This window comes from Cheilinus undulatus, linkage group 15, assembly GCF_018320785.1.
Source record: "Cheilinus undulatus linkage group 15, ASM1832078v1, whole genome shotgun sequence".
NCBI lineage: Eukaryota > Metazoa > Chordata > Actinopteri > Labriformes > Labridae > Cheilinus > Cheilinus undulatus.
The window spans coordinates 48052423-48069665 of record NC_054879.1 but is presented as its reverse complement, the minus strand read 5'-3'; the positions used below and the strand labels follow the sequence as shown (position 1 = coordinate 48069665).

Sequence of the window (17243 nt, the reverse complement as noted above, 5' to 3'; positions counted from 1 at the left end):
ATTATATATTTTTAACTGAGGTCTTACAGTATCTCAGAAATGTCCTAAACCAATGTTTGGTTTTCATAAATAAATTTCTTGTAGAGAGGAGGAAATGCTCTGAAAAAGGTACTTCCAGGTTTGTGCTGGTAGTGACGCTAGACTGCACACTCACCCTGTGACCATAGCCAGCGTTTTCTGTTAAACCCATATTTTAATATTTTTAAAGTTGAGTTGTATGTGGTAGGGCTAGGTAGGTTCTAATGTTCTGAAACATTTCAGTGTGACAAATTTAAAAATGTAGAATTTAAAAATTTAAAAATTCCAAAATTTTAAAAAATAAAAATTTTAAATTTTAAATTTAAAAATAAAAAAAAATTAAAAAAATAAAATTTAGAATAAAAGAAAGCAAAATTTAAAAAATTTAAAAATCAAAATTTAAAAATAATAAAAACAATTAAAATAAAAAATTAGAAAATCAATAATTAAATAAAATTAGAAAATTAATAATTAAATAAAAGTTAAATATTAACGATTCAAAATTAGGAAGTGGGCGAATACTTGTTCACAGCATCATGTAATATTGTTCAGGCCCTTTTTCAGGAAGTGGCCCCCATTCTGAACTCACTGAATAGCTCTGCCATAAAGGAACCACAATACTTTAGAGCACACTGAAGATTCCTGAGAGTGATGTCAGAGAAAAATGGCTGCCAGCTGAATAAAGTGAATAATGCATAGTTGTTGCTATATACAGTAGTTGAATACAGCCTGAGTATTTGTACATCTTAACCTGAATGAACAACCTGAAACTGTAAGAATTAAACATTTACTGTACAAATAAAACAATTAAATTAATGCATAGATGGACCATGTCAACCAGTCAGGGAAAATACTTTACTGACAGCAGAAGGTATAAATGGAAAAGCAGAATGACAGCATATCAATGAATTCTATCAGTAATTCACAAATGTACAGCTGAAGTTTGCACACTGCAGTTATCAACTGGATCTGTACTCCCTGCTATTTAACCGTTTTAAAGAGACAGCAGCTCTGTGATGCAACATGCAATGCTGCATTCAGTAATTAAATACATTTACCCACATTTTCAGTTAAATATAGTTTAATATGGCTGTTAACAGCCAGGACTGATTTGATTTAGTGGTGCCTCAGACACTAAACAGCAACTGTATAAATACTTAAATGTACATATAAAGTTTTAAATTCACACCTTTCTTGGTCACTTGTTTGCTTCATGCTGGTCAGCACGTTCTTGTGTTTTCTTCATCAGCTGAGACTTTAAAGACGCCAGAGTCACCGTGTTTTGACCATTATTAAAGGTCACATACTTGACCCCTCTTAGACAAGTTTATATCGGTCTCAGAGGTCCCCAAAACATGTCTGTGAAGTTTGTTGCTGTAAAAACACTCCAGTGTTTTTTCTGCATGTCTAAAACCCCCTCTGTTTCAGCCCTGCTCAGAACCAGCTGTTTCTGTGTCTGTGGCTTTAAATGTTAATGAGCCGTCTGACTCCGCCCCTCTCAGGAAATAGATGTGGCCTAATGAATGTGGCTCTCCTGATCCCCCTCTCAGCTGGCAGCTGAGAGGAGGATCAGGAGAGGAGGGCGGAACTTTCTTCCAAGTGGGGAGGGCCAACCGAACCTGGGGGTGGGGCTAACTTCCCACATGACATCATGAGGGGAAAAATCTGAGAATGGCTTGTTTAAGCACACATTTTCTGAAAGATGGAGAAAGAGACGGGGGAGGGAATGGATTTTTTTGTACTTGAGGGGGTTGTGGACGGACCAGGACTACATGTTTATGTTAGAAAAGCCTGAAAAAGTCATTTTTGCATAACTTGTCCCCTTTAATGTGAGAATTGTCTTCTTCAGTGCCCGCTGTCTGTTGTCTGTTTTATGGAGCTGGAGATGCTGGTGTGGATATTTCTGTTGGTGTTAAAGTTCATGTTCATCGTGAGCTTATTAAACTGTTTCTGCCTGGTCTTCCTAATCCTCAGGATGAATTTCACTCAGTTTACCAGAAGTATTGAACAGGACGTCTTAGCCTCCTCTCTACTACACAGAGTTTTTTTCTTACAGCAAATACACAAGCAGAGTAGGTAAAAACAGGTTTCCAATATAAAAATATCTCTGGTGCTCCTTTGGTTCTTCCGTGTAAAGATAAGTGAGTGACATCATCAGTGTGAGACGTGTCTCTGATGCTCATCTCTGAATCCTTGCTCGGTCCCCCAGGGGTGGAAGTGCCCAGCATCCAGCAGTATCTGCCCCAGCCTTTGAAGAAGCCAGGGGTACCAGTGCAGGCCGTCAGTCTGCGGCTCTGAGGGCCCCATTAGGCTGTAGAAGAATCTCAGCGGGGCCAGGACCCAGTGGGCCAAATGGTGATTGCCCAGGACGGCGTAGCAGGATGCTAACACGCCGTTCACCACTATGGATCCATGCTGGGTTAGAGGGGCGTACAGCCCCGTGCTCCTCCGCTCCTCTACGAAGGTGATGACTGAAAGAGTCGCCTGTGGTCTCTCTCTTCCTTGTGAGGTGAGTACACACTGTCCAGGCACCACATCACTGGCAAAAACTGTCCGCGGGCCCCTGGAGCGAGGCCTGCCATCACGTATGAAGCCAAGCGGCTCCTCAGCCGGCTCTCTCTCGCCCGTGCAGTCCGTCACATAGATCAGGTGAGCTGCTGTGAGAGAGATATTCAGTCCCGTGCTGGTGCCGATGATGTAGAAGATCTTTGTGGCGTTGGGTTGGTGGTCCAGGAAGGATAAGACCGGGCTGTAGAGCAGGGGGCCGAGACTGTCTGAAGCTGAAGAGGCCAGGACGCGGTCGCCAGGGTTGAGGTCACGCATCTGTTTGGTAGCACCGCCCTCGAGGGTAACCTGAGCGTCGCCAGGGAAACAACCACCGGTTTTGGCTGCCACAGAATGCTCTGGAGAAAAGGAGAGATGGTTTTATTTAGCTGCATTTGGACTTCTGCAGCCTGATGCAGGATCACAGAGAGGTCTATAAACGTGGAGAGACTTTGACACTGAGTCAAGGCCAACTTTATCTCAGCTGATCAGCACAGGATTGTTAACACATGCATATAGTCTGAGTCATGTCAAACTAGTTTTCTTTGACCTCATTCACACACAGAAACACACAACATAAGTGATAATATATACTGAGTGATCCTTGCTGTTTTCTGAATGCTTTTACCGTCACTCCTGTTGTGTTAATAAAAAAAACAGAGCAGTTTGGAGGAAATAAAATCATAAATTCATCTGAAAACTTAAAGCTAGACCGAGAGAGCGCCTATAAAAACATCCACACCCTTTGGATGTTTACACTTTAATTGAGTTTATTAATCCTGTTCAATATAATTTGGCTTTTTTAGACCAAAAAATGAGCAAAAACCACATTTTTAATGTCAAAGTGAAAACAGATTTCTACAAAGAATGTAAAATAAGTGATTGCATAAATATTCACCCCTTTAAAGTGTCTGACCTAACTCGACAGAGGTCCAGTAGTGTAAAGACAGCTGTGTCTGGAGAGTCCAGTAACTGGTCATTAGTATTCATGGCCACCATTACACCATGAAGACAAAAGAACACACTATAAGTCAGTGGTCAAGAGGGAGAAAGTTCTTTGGTCTGATGAGACCAGAATGGAGCTTTTAGACCAGTGATACTCAACGCGTGGCTCTGGAGCCACTTGTGGCTCTTTTGTGATGATTTGAAATATTATTCCACCAGAAAACCTTAAAAAAAGGAAACTTTGACCTCAGAAATGCTCCATTGCAAGTCACATTAAGAAGTTTGTTTTCCACACTTGTACAGTAAGCTTTAATTGGCAACTTTTAATCAATTTTTGCTGCTTTTAGCCCCTATTTACCATTTCTTTTTGCCCATTTTTGCCACTTTAGTCTTGTTTTTTTCTGTTTGCTATTTTTTTCTCCTTCTTTTGCCATTCTCTGACATTTTTCGCCCATATCAGCTGCCTTTTGCCATTAAATATCTTTTTTTTTCAAAGTTTTGCCACCTTTTTACAGCTTTTCGCCCATTTTTTCCACCCTTTTGTTGCTTTTTTTTGCCCGTTTCAGTCACTGTCCACTCATTATTTGCAACGTTTTTGCTGCTTTTGACCATTTTTGCCCCCTGTAACTTATTTTTTTGGTCACTTCTCACCTTTTTTTTTTTTTTTACCTGTTTTTCCTACTTTTTCTCCCCATTTTTGTGGCTTCCATTTGCCACTTCTATTTTTTCCACTTTTGTCCTGCCTTTTGCCATTAAATGCCACTTTTTTCCCCATTTTTTCCACCTTTTTACAGCTTTGTGCCCATTTTTGTGGCTTCCATTTGCCACTTCTATTTTTTCCACTTTTGTCCTGCCTTTTGCCATTAAATGCCACTTTTTTCCCCATTTTTTCCACCTTTTTACAGCTTTGTGCCCATCTTAATCACTTTTCACAGATTTTTTTGTGACATTTCTGCTGCTTTTGACCATTTTTGCTACTTTTCCTCCTCATTTTTGCCCCTTTATTTCTGCTTTTTGGCCATTTTTGCCACCTTTTACTTATTCATACTGCCACTTTAACTTTTTTGTGCCACTTTTCACCACTTAGATTGTGGCTCTTGCAAAAGTATTTTTCAACTATTTGGCTCCCTGGTTGAGCAGGGTTGAGTAACGCTGTTTTAGACCATCAGACAAGACGCCAAACACTGACATCACCACAAACACACCATCCCCACTGTGGAGCATGCTGGTGGCAGCATCATGCTGGGGGGATGCTTCTCAGCAGCATCATGCTGTGGGGATGCTTTTCAGCTGCCATCCCTGAAGGCTTTTAAAGGTAGAGGAGAAAATGAATGCCGAAAAATATAGTAAAATCCTGGAGGATGATCTTATTCGGTTAATTGTGATTTATTTTCCAGTCAGACAATGAGCCGAAGCATCCAGAGAAAGCTACACAGAAATGCTTTAAAGACAACAAGGGGAATGTTCTGGAGTGACCAAGTCAAAGCCCAGACCTCAATCCAAGAGAGGATTAGTGTCCAGGCTGGAAAACACTCGATCCCTGATCAACCTGACAGAGCTTTAGCATTTTTGCAAAAAGAATGGAGTAAAATTGGAGAGCCTGGATGTGCTGAGACCGATCCACACAGACTCAGAAATCTGCCCTCACATCGACATTAAAGAGTTAGTTTTGTTTTGTTTTTTTTTTATCAGAAAAGCCAAATTAAATACTGAATGATTGATTTGATACTTTGCTGATTTGTAAAGCCCGGTATCGTTCGGTACTAGTGACTGAATTTAAAAAGCTCGTTTGTTTGTGTCATTTCCGTCTCCCTGATCTGCTGCAGTACTTTTTAAAATTTCAGTCTTGTTTCTATTTCAAACTCGGCTCTTTAAGATGCAGAGAGACGAGGTGGTAAGACGAGGCAGCCAGCTAGAGCTAATGGATAACCAGCTGATTGTATCACCACAGTAGAAGCACGGCCTGGGGTCAGAGAAACAGGAAAGCACACTCTCTCAGACCTGGGTCTGGATTTTGTTTGGATTGTGTTTTAAATGAAGTCACATGCCAGCTATTATTTCTTCCACACAAGAAAGGAGCATTATTTTATTATTTTGAGTTAGCTAATAATGGATCTGCTATTTTGGAAAAGAAAAAGTGGAACGATCTTAAAGAAAATTGAGAGGAAAGGACAGAGCCATGTCAGATTTACTGGGACGACCACGGGCAAATCAGTTTAAAAGAACAAACGCAGCACCAGTGTCAGTGTGTGCAGTCGAAGGGTCGTCTTTGAGCAGTCTTAAAGCAGCCAAATATTTGTCCAAGGTGTGTGTGTGTCTGTAAGCCTGAGGGCTGCAGAAAAGGAGGGCTGTGACCGGGAGGTGATAAGGCCGAGATAAGAGATCTGAGAGAAACCTGCTGAAGGAAAAGCAACAGCCAAACAAAGAGAGAGTTAATGATCTCACAGCCCACTAACCTGGACGCAGGGCCAGAGTCTAGTTTGGCATAAAACAGCTGCTGGTACCAGACAGGAGAGCACAGATTTCTGAAATATTCCAGGGGCTGGAATGGAGACACTTGTTGTTTGAGCTTGGACTGGATTTGATTTGATATAAACTAAAGAAGCCCAGACATTCATTTAAGTATCATCAGAATCCTTTTTCCTGTGAAAATTACAACATTTTTCTAAGGATTTCAACTTCTTTCTCATTATCTAGAGCAGCGGTTCTCAACCTTTTCAGCCCGCGACCCCCCAAATAAAGGTGCCAGAGACCGGGGACCCCCCAAATAAAGGTGCCAGAGACCGGGGACCCCCCAAATAAAGGTGCCAGAGACCGGGGACCCCCAAAATGAAGGTGCCAGTGACCGGGGACCCCCACTGGACCTGAAGGAGGTTGAACACAGACAGGAACAGCATTGTGGGGCCCAGCCAAACTGGTGACCCATGGAGGTCAGCAAAATCCCGCTCCACTGTCCAGCTAAGCTGTGATACCTGTACTTTATAATGAACCTGAAAAATAGCCGCTCTAATCAAAGAAACAAATATCTTTTTTAATCGTTGGTGAAGTAAATAGACTTCTTAAATGGTGGAAAAGGAGGGGAAACTGGATTTTAAAAGTAGAACAAATGGGTTAGAAGAGGCAAAAATTAGATTAAAATTGCAAAAAAAAAAAAAGGTATAAATAGTGGTAAGAGTCAGAAAGTGGATGAAAAGGCTTCAAATGAGCAAAAATGGGTGAAAATTTAATATAAACTGGCAAAAACTGTTAACTGAGAAAGAAATTAGTTCAACTGGAAAAAATGGGCATGGGTTAAAAAAAAAATGGGTTAAAATTTGGCTAAATTTGTGTAAAGTAGCAACAGTGTAATTTAAAAAATATTCCTTGTTTTTTTTTTAGGGAATCTGGAGACCCCCTCTCAATGTCTTGTGACTCCAAAGGGGGTCCCGACCCCAAGGTTGAGAACCACTGATCTAGCTGGTTTTCCTGTGAAATGAGTAAATTTCTCTAGAGCTCAAGAAATGACTGAAATTATCCCAGGAGAACCGGCATTACCCTCCTGAAATCAGTCAAATATGTCCAGAATCTGAAACGTGCTCATCATTACTGGAAACTAAGTGAATCAAATGTATAAATACATAGCCTGTGCAAAAACTTTAGGCATGTTTTGGCCAAAATTGGAGCTGAAGTAGGGTGCCGTCAGGAGGATTGACAGGACCCTGGTGGTGCTCTGGATGTCCTTGCATGTTATCAGGGGCTGGGAAAATAATGTGTTGAAAAAATAACAACATCTGAGCCTTTAGGGCAGAGTAGGGGGCGAATGTGGCAGGTAAGCACGGCCTTAGGGGCTGTCCAGGGGGGTAGTAGGGTTGCCACGAGCCCCTGGTTGAGCTGCCTGAAAACCAGCAGTGGTCTCGGAGTGTATCACCAGAGGTGAAAAGGCCCTGACAGAATAAATGCTGTCGAGCCTGACCCTGGCCACCCTCCGCCCCTCCAGCCCCGGGTGGTGGCTCATGACGCCAATGAATCTTCAGTCCTAAACTTATTCACGCATCTGTAAGTCCTCTTGGAGCTTCTAGATTAAATGACATGAAGAAAATTTGCTCCAAAAAGGTTTCAGGAAGTTCAGTCAGCTGCCGTTTCAAAATCACAAAAAGCATTTTTTAATATTATTTTATATTATTCTCAGTGTTAGCCTTTTCACTGATTTTTATGTTGTCTTTCAGAGTATTGCCACAGGCTTTCTTTAGATTATTATTTGGGCTTTTTTGCCTTTTCATTAAACAGGACAGTTGCAGTAAGACTTGAAATTCTGGGAGAAGTCGTGCACCGAACAGGCGCTGAGACTTGGAGCTGATCCCACCACCGGTATGCTGAGGACTTTAGCCCCTCCCCCTCCCTGCCTGCTCTATCTGCCGAGCTGAACCAGCATCCACGTCGCCTACATCTGTCAGTGTGTCACTCTATGCAGATGACTCTATACTTCCTGTCTCTGCTGGTAACCTACAACTTTATATATTTGTACGCATCTGAAAGCACTTTTCAGCTTGGAACCATGCCAACAAATTAAAACCTGGACTTCCCTCCAGCACAGCAGTTAAAGAGAGTTTAAACACCAGGATTAAAATCAAGAAGGTCTCAAAAGCACAAAACAAAACTTTATCTACGGCGTTTTAATATTGATTAAAATCCTTCATTCTGGCTGTATTAATGCTGACTCAGCTGGTTTCCCCTGACAAATATACATTTCAGTTGCTGTGTATATTCCCACTGCATACAGCAGGGGTGTCAAACTCAGGCCCGGGGGCCTATTCTATTGGACTTTTATTTCATATTTGGACAATTTTCAAATGATTTTTTTCACTTTTTCTCTCATATTTTGACCTTTTCAATTTATGATTTTGACTTTTAATCTCATATTTTAAACTGTCAATTTATTATTTTTGCTTTTTATCTCATATTTTGCACCATTTTTAATTGTAAGCCATATTTTTGCCTTGAAAACATGATTGTGACTTTCTATTTGATATATTTTCCCTGTAAAAGCATTATTTTAACATATAAATTCATGTTTTGACCTTTTGAACTAATAAGTTTGACTTTTTATTTCAGATTTTGAGCCTTTTAACTGATCATTTTGACTTTTTAAATCTCAGAATCATTTATCATCAGTGCTAATTTTTTCCCCATAATGAATTACTGGTGAAAAATGAGGTTGACAGTTGAATGTGGACCCTGTTGGGCCCTCAGGTCTCAGCGTACCTGACTTGACGCTGCAGTGAATGTGAGCTTTGGACTCGTAGTAGACCCAGTCGAATCCAGCTTCCACGGCCAGCCGAGCCAACATGGCATACTTGTTTCTGTCCCTGTTGAAAAAATGAGCAGTTTTCTCAGTCCAGTGCACAAGCCTTAAAACACGCACAAAAGCATGGCTGCACAAGGAAAGGTGTATTCATGAGAACAGTCCCCCTCTCTCTATGCAGCAGCGTTTACTGATGCTCCTACCTGTCAGAGGTGGTGATGTCCACAGCCCGCCCCTCGTAGTGCAGCGAGTCCTCCGAATGGTGACCGTCCTCGTCCCAGCCCTCTGTCACCCTCAGCTTCACACCGGGCCACATGTTCATCACAGAGATGGCCAGAGAGTTTAACTTGTCTTTGCAACGCTACGACACGGAGGGGGAGGGAAAAGGACGACAGACTGTTAGGAAGTGACAGAGAGAAGAGAAAAAGGTTGTTCTCAAAATGCTGAGAGGTAGAGGAGGAGAGGATCTGGGTTTGATGAGTCAGGGTTTTGGTTTTAGCCATGTGGTCAAGAGATTCCCAAGAAGAAAAGACGTAAAGGCAGTGAGGATGGTGTGGTTTTGGTCATTTGGAGACGTCAGGAAAAGACAAAGACAAATGTGAGACCCCACCCACTTTAGCTTAAAGCAATCATAGAGAGTGAACCAAGACTTTAGAAGCATCTCTCTCTGCTAACAAACCTGAAATGTTAACACTCAAACACCCAGCAGCCCTTGCACATCACCTCTTAGAGGAGCATCATAACTGTAACAACTAAAACATGATCTCTGTTGTGCCATAAAGCCGCCGTTCTCAACCTTTTCAGCCCGCAACCCCCAAATAAAGGTGCCAGAGACCGGGGACCCCCACTGGACCTGAAGGAGGTTGAACACAGCCAGGAACTTTGTAGAACAGCCATGTGGAGACGAGGGGAGAGCTTTCTGGGGCCCAGCCAAACTGGTGACCCATGGAGGTCAGCAAAATCCTGGTCCACTGTCCAGCTAAGCTGTGATACCTGTACTTTATAATGAACCTGAAAAATAACCGCTCTAATCAAACAAACAAATATCTTTTTTTATCGTTGGTGTAGTAAATAGACTTCTTAGAAAGGTAAATCCCTTCTGTTAAAAAAAGAATTAAAATGGGTTTAAAATAGCAAAAATGGTGGAAAAGGAGGGGAAACTGGATTTTAAAGGTAGAACAAAGGGTTAGAAGTGGCAAAAATTAGATTAAAATTGAAAAAAAAGGGCATAAATAGTGGTAAAAGAGTTAGAAAGAAGCTGAAAAGGCTTCAAATGAGCAAAAATGGGTGAAAATTTGGGGAAATGGGATGAAAATTTAATATAAACTGGCAAAAACTGTTAACTGAGAAAGAAATTAGTTAAAATGGAAACAATTGGGCAAATCAGTAAAATGTGGTTAAAATGGGAAAAATTGGGCATAAAAAGTGGTAAAATGGGGTTAATAGTGACAGTAATGGGTCAACAGAGGTAATATTAGGCTTAAGCTGCAAGAACTGGTTTAGAAGTGGCAAAAACAGGAAGAAAAAAGAGGTGGAAAGGGTTAAAAATGGGCAAAAATGAGTTTTTAACTGGCAGAAATGTGTTAAAATGAGTGGCAAAAAAAAGATAAAAATGGGTTAAAATTTGGCTACATTTGTGTAAAGTAGCAACAGTGTAATTTAAAATTATTTGTAGCTTTTTTAGGGAATCTTGGGACCCCCTCTCAGTGTCTCGAGACCCCAAAGTTGAGAACCACTGCCATAAATCATACAGTTTTATTTACTACATAGCATTTTAGCAGGGAATAATCCAGACTTATTGTTTCAGTTCTGCCTATTATTAGGGTTTAAGGGGGCTGGACTGTTGGAGCCGAGGGTCCTCTCTGGGATATTTTTGATGAACAAAATGTATTTTTATGCTATTTTATAAAGTCTTGGCTGTTCTATTTAAAACCCACGTCTTCATCATTGAAGGATGTTACACCTGCAAATGTAAAAGCTGCCTACAAACCTGATAAACCACAAATACAAATCTGATGAGGATAAAAGTCTGCAGCTTTTCACACAATAATCCCATAAACTAAATACATTTCCCATAAATGTTAAAGCATCCTACGCTAATGTAAGAGCAAAATTCCCAAACAGTAATAAGTCTGACATTCACAGGGATTATTTATGTTTGAGGTAAAGAAAAACTCTTTTTAATTTCCTGCAAATGTAACATGAACTTTAAACTAAATATTTTTTATGGTCAGTATTTGTCTTCGCCTTTTTACAACAGCTGGAGGATTCAAGTCAGCTTCAGCTTAACCCTCTTTGGCGCGCACTATGACGCCAGGTGGAAAAAAATATTTGTGGTGTTTTTTTGGGTCATAAAATAGACTAAATAAACATAATCTTACAGAAAATGAAAAAAACATTTTTTTGAAGGGTCCTTTTTAGGGCGCGTTGCCTCAAGGCAACACTGCACTATTATAGAATGATTTAAAATTTGAACTAAACGTTTTTTAAAGCATACTGGAATTGCAAAGTAGCTGCAACAGGTTGCAGTTCATGTTATTTAACTTTAATGATGATAATTATCATTTTCAGTATCTATCATTTACCCTCACTGTCCTCATCCTCATTCTCATCGTTACCAATCTCACTGTCCTTGTCCTTGTTTTTATTTCAGTAATCACAGATTTATACCGAAATGCACAATACCAGTGTTTGTAGTATTCCATAATGGTGCGGTGCTGCCTCCAGGCAACATATACAGAGTTTAACAAATGTATTAGACCACCCTAACCCTAACCACAGTCAGGTTTCTGCCACAGCTGCCCTAAATTAACAGCATTGGTAATTACCAAAATCATTTTCTATGTTTCTGCAATGGTTAATACACCAATATGTAGAAGCTCTTTAACCCAAATGATATTTTTAATGATAAAATAGAATTATTATTGTTATCCATGAATTTTACAATTTACTGATATACAAAAAACCTGAAAAAATAGTAAAGCACATGAATATTTCTGATGAATGTGTCAGATTATAGTTATTTACTGTCATTCCTGAAGAGAAAAATGAGTTTTAGTGGTTGAATGTTATGCTTGATTCATTTCTGACTTCTCAGAGAAGCCCAGTGAGCCGGCTCACATTTGGGTGAATTCAGTTTGAAATTCCTCATTCCTGTTCAACATGGTAAAACGTGGAGAGCTGACTGAAAATGAAAGAGTCCGCATTAAAGCACTTCATGATGCTGGATGGTCTCTGAGACAGAGATGACAGCTGGTCTGATACATTTGTTAAGCCTGTATATTCTAACAATTTTCCATTATTTATTCATCCAAAAAGCAACATTTAACAACTGGAAATTAAACTTTACCCACCAATAATTATGTACACATTTTTTTCCAGCCTCAGAAATTTCTGGAAAACATATTTTCTTGCAGTTCTTTTGCAGCACAATGGCTGAGTTAAAAAAGTACTCATGGTGTATTTAGCACCCAGCAACGCGGTTCCACTCTTTCTGGGCATGCTCAGAGATAAGACAATGGATCAGGATCTCTGAGACTTTTTCATGCATGTGTAAGAAGACCATAGGACTGCAGCCACAGCTGTGGCTCAGACAGACCTGGGTCTTTCACGGGCTCAGTCCCGCGCTTTGGGGTTCTCATCCCTAATTGCAAGACGCCTCAACTGGTTTAACTGGAAGTCCAACCTGTCGATGGGTTGATGATGTTATGGTCCATTTGGAGCAGGAAAAGACTAGATATGGGACTCATGGGTCGGTGGAGGAATTTCACAAAATATGGCAGTTATTCCTGGACAACTATGATGTAAACGTAAAGGAAAATAATTTAGTGCCTTTTTCCGCCTCTTATAGAAATTTAATGTAATTACTGCCTTATTTATTGCCCTGTTTTGTTTCATACCATTTCATTGTAATTATTTTCATTATTTTCATTTTTCTTTTCTTTAAATGTCTGTATTTTTATCCTTTTGTCGGCCAGTCTTCAGGGAGGGGGTGGTTGTAAATCTTTTAAAGTTGAAGGGAATCTCTTCTGTTCCTCTTCTTGATGTTTTCGAAAACCAAATAGAAAACAACGGAATAAAAAAATACTCATGGAAATTTTTTGTTCGCCATGAAACAGGAAGTAGTAATTTTAGAGTCTTGAAACACTGGTGGATCTGTGCGTAGTGGAGTAAAATATGTCAGAACAGCAGAGGGACTTCAGCGGTTTGGCTTCAGGGCTTTCCGTCACCTCCTTGATGAAAAATCACGCCCCGTAACGCTTAAATATTCAACGATAATCAGTATTTTTAAAGAAGATGGGCCGTTTGGACTAAAGATGCAACAGAACTGAACGATGAAGACGTTCCTTCAGAATAAAAGCAGAACAGACGTTTTTCCACACGTTTTACCGGCACACATCCACAACCCACTGACTTTGCCTTTGTGACCCACTTTTGGGTCCAGACCCACCAGTTGAGAACCAAAGACATACAGAAACTGTTCACCCAGCCAGTTTGATCATTTTAGAAGAATTTAGAAGCCCTCTCCTCTCAGAATGAGTTTTAAATGTCAAACCCTCTCCTGAGTTTTTCACCTCTTTGTTTTCACAGAAATGAAATAAACTGATATCAATCTTTTCCTTTTTCATCCAGAACTTTGGCGCTGAGATTCATGTGGAGTCTGGAAGAAACTTCCTGTTTCATGTAGGGCTGGGCAATGAATCAAAATTTAGATTTAATAGCAATATGGCCAGAAGGTGAAATACTACTTCAATCTGAAATGTGTGAGAAAAAACCAGTTTACTATATTTTTGTGCAGCAGAGATGTTTTACTCTACACACCATGCAAACATAGAAGTGACTTATTAAAAAAATAGTCAACAAAAAATCAAATGTTTTTCTTGTTGAGGTTTTTCTTCATCAAAATGATTTAAACATAAAGACTATCATTCTCTTTAACATGACAGTTCATGAGTTTGTAATATGAGTGTAAAGAAATGCAGTTGAATATTTTTTTACTGGTTCAGCCTTTATCTATCTAATATTACTCTGGTTAAAGTTCAGGACGAGTTTTTGCTGAGGTTGGTTGAAAATGCATAATATGAGGAACTAAAAAAGAAAATGCATCAAATCACAATATTGGAAAAATAATCACAATAAGATTATTTTCATGGCGAGCAAAAATTGGCCTTGATGTTTTCTGATGTGAGCTGAAGCCACTGAGAGTCTGAAAGGTTCCAACAAACAAACAAACAAACAAACAACGACCACAGCTTTCATTTCTCTATTCAGTAAACAACCTTTATGTGTTCCTAGGAGGGAAATTCTTTTTTACATTACATTAGTGGAGAGTTAATAGAGTTAGGAGAGAGGTTTTACCTCCCATAAACATAAATCCCTGCAGACATAACTGCTGTTATCTCTGCAGTAGGCGACTGCTATTACAATCATGGGAAATGTTTTACATTTGTGGGATTATCACATTAAAAGCTCCAGATTTTGATTATATTTTGGTTTATTATGTTTGCAGGTGGTACGGTGTATTGCAGACATACATCTTATGTAAATGCACACTTTAGGTGCTTGTATGTCAAGGCTCCTTGGAGCGGGACGTCCCAGGCTTGCCTCTGCCTAAGGGTAAAAGCTCCTGCATGTCTGATGGCCATGGATGGTAGGAGACGCCAAAGGAGGAGAGAGAAGGCGAGAGAGAGAGAGAGAGAGAGTGTGCAGCACAGGCCGATGAGTGAGTCTACACTGAACACTGCTACTGTACCTCTACGACCCACGATCTCAGCACAGACAGGCAGATTATTGCTCAACAGCAGCGCTCGGTTTCATTGGTGTCAGGTGAATTCTGTCAGGTGAATGGTCAAAGTACAACTATCCATGCAGCCTGCTTGGGATGATTTAGCAATTTTCCAGACTCTTACATAAAGTTTGAGGTCAAGTTGCCTCTCAGTGGAGGATATTAGTTTATTTATCAGTGAGCATTCATGGCCAGAGTTAAATCACTGATACTCAACATGTGGCTCTTTACGTCTTCATTTTAATTAGAATTCCCACAGAAAACCTTAAAAAAGGGAAACTTTTTTTTTTTGGCATTTTCACCATTTTTGCCACTTTCCCCCGTTTATTCCACGTTCATCCAATCGTTGCCCTTTTTCACTTTGTTGCCACTTTTTGCAACGTCTTTTTTTCCCCAAATTTTTGCCATTTTTGGCACTTTTTTAACCATTTTTTGCCACTCTCAGTCTAAATAAGCTACCCTCTGCCATTAAATACCACTTGTTTCCCTTTTCCCAAATTTTAGGGTAACCCTAACCTTTTGCCATTTTTCCCATTTTTGACCTTTTCACCATTTTTTGCCATTACATACCACTTGTTTCCTATTTTTTTGCCCATTTTTGCCACTCGACTGCTTTTTGCCCATTTTAGTCACTTTTCACTCGTTTTTTTTTGCCACCTGTAGCTCATTTGTTTGTCACTTCTCACCCATTTTTGCTTCTTTCTGACCATTTTTCCACTTTTTCTCCCCATTTTTGCCCCTTTTCTAACATTTTTGCAGCTTTTTGACCATTTTTGCCACCTTTAACTTATTTTTATTGCTACTTCATGCCGTTTTTGCCACTTTTCACCTCTTAGATTGTGGCTCTTTAAAGGTATTGTTCAACAGTTTGGCTCTCTGGTTGGGTAACTCTGCTCTAAATGAACACCACAAATGCTTAGCAATAATTCATTCATTCGGCCCACTGTAAATCAAGGACTCTGCTTTGTTTTGCCTTCTTTTGAGACAGATACTTCAAAAAATGTCAGAATGATAAGACTGTAGAAGAAAGGTTCTAAATGTTGGAGTATAAACTTGCTATACTTTGATGACACACTTCTGTCAGAGGTTTTACGCACTAACACATGTCAACCACAGTGGTAAAGTCACGATAATAGGGCTATTGTCTACCAAAACAATGCTTGGTTTTGGAGTCAAAAAAGGCACTTCAAGGCACAAACGCAGCTAATTTTGTCAAGAAGCAAAATCCGAGCATGAACCGGAGGGCTGAGAGTCAATAAATCCATCAGTTTGGTTTAAACATTTCACAGATCACTGGATGCGGATCATCTGGTCTAAAGTGGATTAGTTCAGATTCAGGGGACTGGAAGCTGGAGTCAGGTAAAGGTCATGTGATTTTTTTAAACTAACGTGACTGCACGGCAGGGTTTTGGCTGCTCTTAACTAAACCGCGGTGCGTATTTACGCATCTGTGCCAGCTGTTTACCGTCCATGCTGCCTCCCTCTCCGTCCATCCATCCTTACCTGGGTCATCAGCCTGTCCGCCCCCGTGTCCTCCTCATCTTTAAAGATGATATCTGTGTTGTAATTCGGCGTCAGCTCTTTGAAGCGTTCCGAGTTGCGCGTAATTTTGCCTTCGGGTCTCCCGCTGGCTCCCAGGGTCTTCTCGGCCACGTTGGGGCTAAACTGCTTGTAAGCCAGCGGGATGAGCTTCTTCGGGAGCCGCCTCTTGCCGTACCCCCTCCCCGGTCCGCAGCCCTCCGAGGCAGGTGCGAGGAGGAGGACCAAGGCGCACAGAGAGGCGGTGAGCAGGAGGAAGGAGATCCGCATCGCCCCGCGGGGGAGGGAGGACTCTCCCGGGGGAGAGAGAGGGAGATGTCTTCAGTACTTCTCCGGTTCGGCTCCTGACTCCATCGTCCGTGACAGTCGCGGTATCACGTCCGGGAAACTCGGATCTAAGAAGCTCAGCACCTCGGCTGCACCGGGCACCATGAGGACACCGAAAAGGTTTCAGCTGGTCCAAAGAAAACAGAGCCAAACTGGGAAAGCTCCCTCCCTCCCTCCGCCTATCAGGATCAACAGTAAGTGTGCCGGCTGTAAAGTCCGTGAATTTAAACAAACAGGTTCAAAGTCGATCCGGTGGGTGAGAGAGTCAAAGAGAGAGAGTGGTTACTGATAGCCCAGTTGCAGTGTTGTGGTTTCTCTCCCTCTCTTTTCTTCTGCGCTGGGAACATGTCACAACATCAGCCTGTGTCAGCCCGCTGCTCTGCTGGAAAGCTCGTCCTCTCTCCAGATGCGGCCAGCGCGCACCGAGCTGCAGCTTTCCACTTGAATTGGAGGGATTTGAGTGATCCAAAACGATCTGTTGCCACTTCAGACCGCACCCTGCCAGTCCTGCCTTCCTCCTCTCTCCTCTCCCTTCTCCTCGGCTGTCCCTGCTCTGCCACCCACCCCCGCCCCTCCCTGGGCACACGCAGGGCGCACTGGAGAGTCCTGTCCGCAGCATAGTAAACAGCAGCTTCGCCCCTTTATTGCTGCCACCTCTCATTTCCAGCCTCTCTGTGTCCTTGAAAGTTTGCAGCCTTGTTTTTGTGTTTCAGGTTGTAAACAACAAGCGATCACAATCAATCAAACCGATCTGTTTCCCGGAGTAGGTGGCCAATGGGGTTTCTTTCTCTCGGCTGCGTTCCA

General features: G+C 41.3%; 1 protein-coding gene across 1 annotated transcript; it reads right to left on the bottom strand.

Moving 5' to 3' along the window:
* Positions 1–1645: 1645 nt before the first annotated feature.
* On the bottom strand, positions 1646–16952 carry LOC121522262 (indian hedgehog B protein-like). The gene is made up of 4 exons (XM_041806431.1): positions 16077–16952; positions 8992–9149; positions 8749–8852; positions 1646–2921 (listed from the first exon to the last, which is right to left on the bottom strand). Exons 1-4 carry the CDS (start codon positions 16380–16382, stop codon positions 2173–2175), a joined length of 1317 nt encoding a protein of 438 aa, XP_041662365.1. The 5' UTR covers positions 16383–16952; the 3' UTR covers positions 1646–2172.
* Positions 16953–17243: the final 291 nt, after the last annotated feature.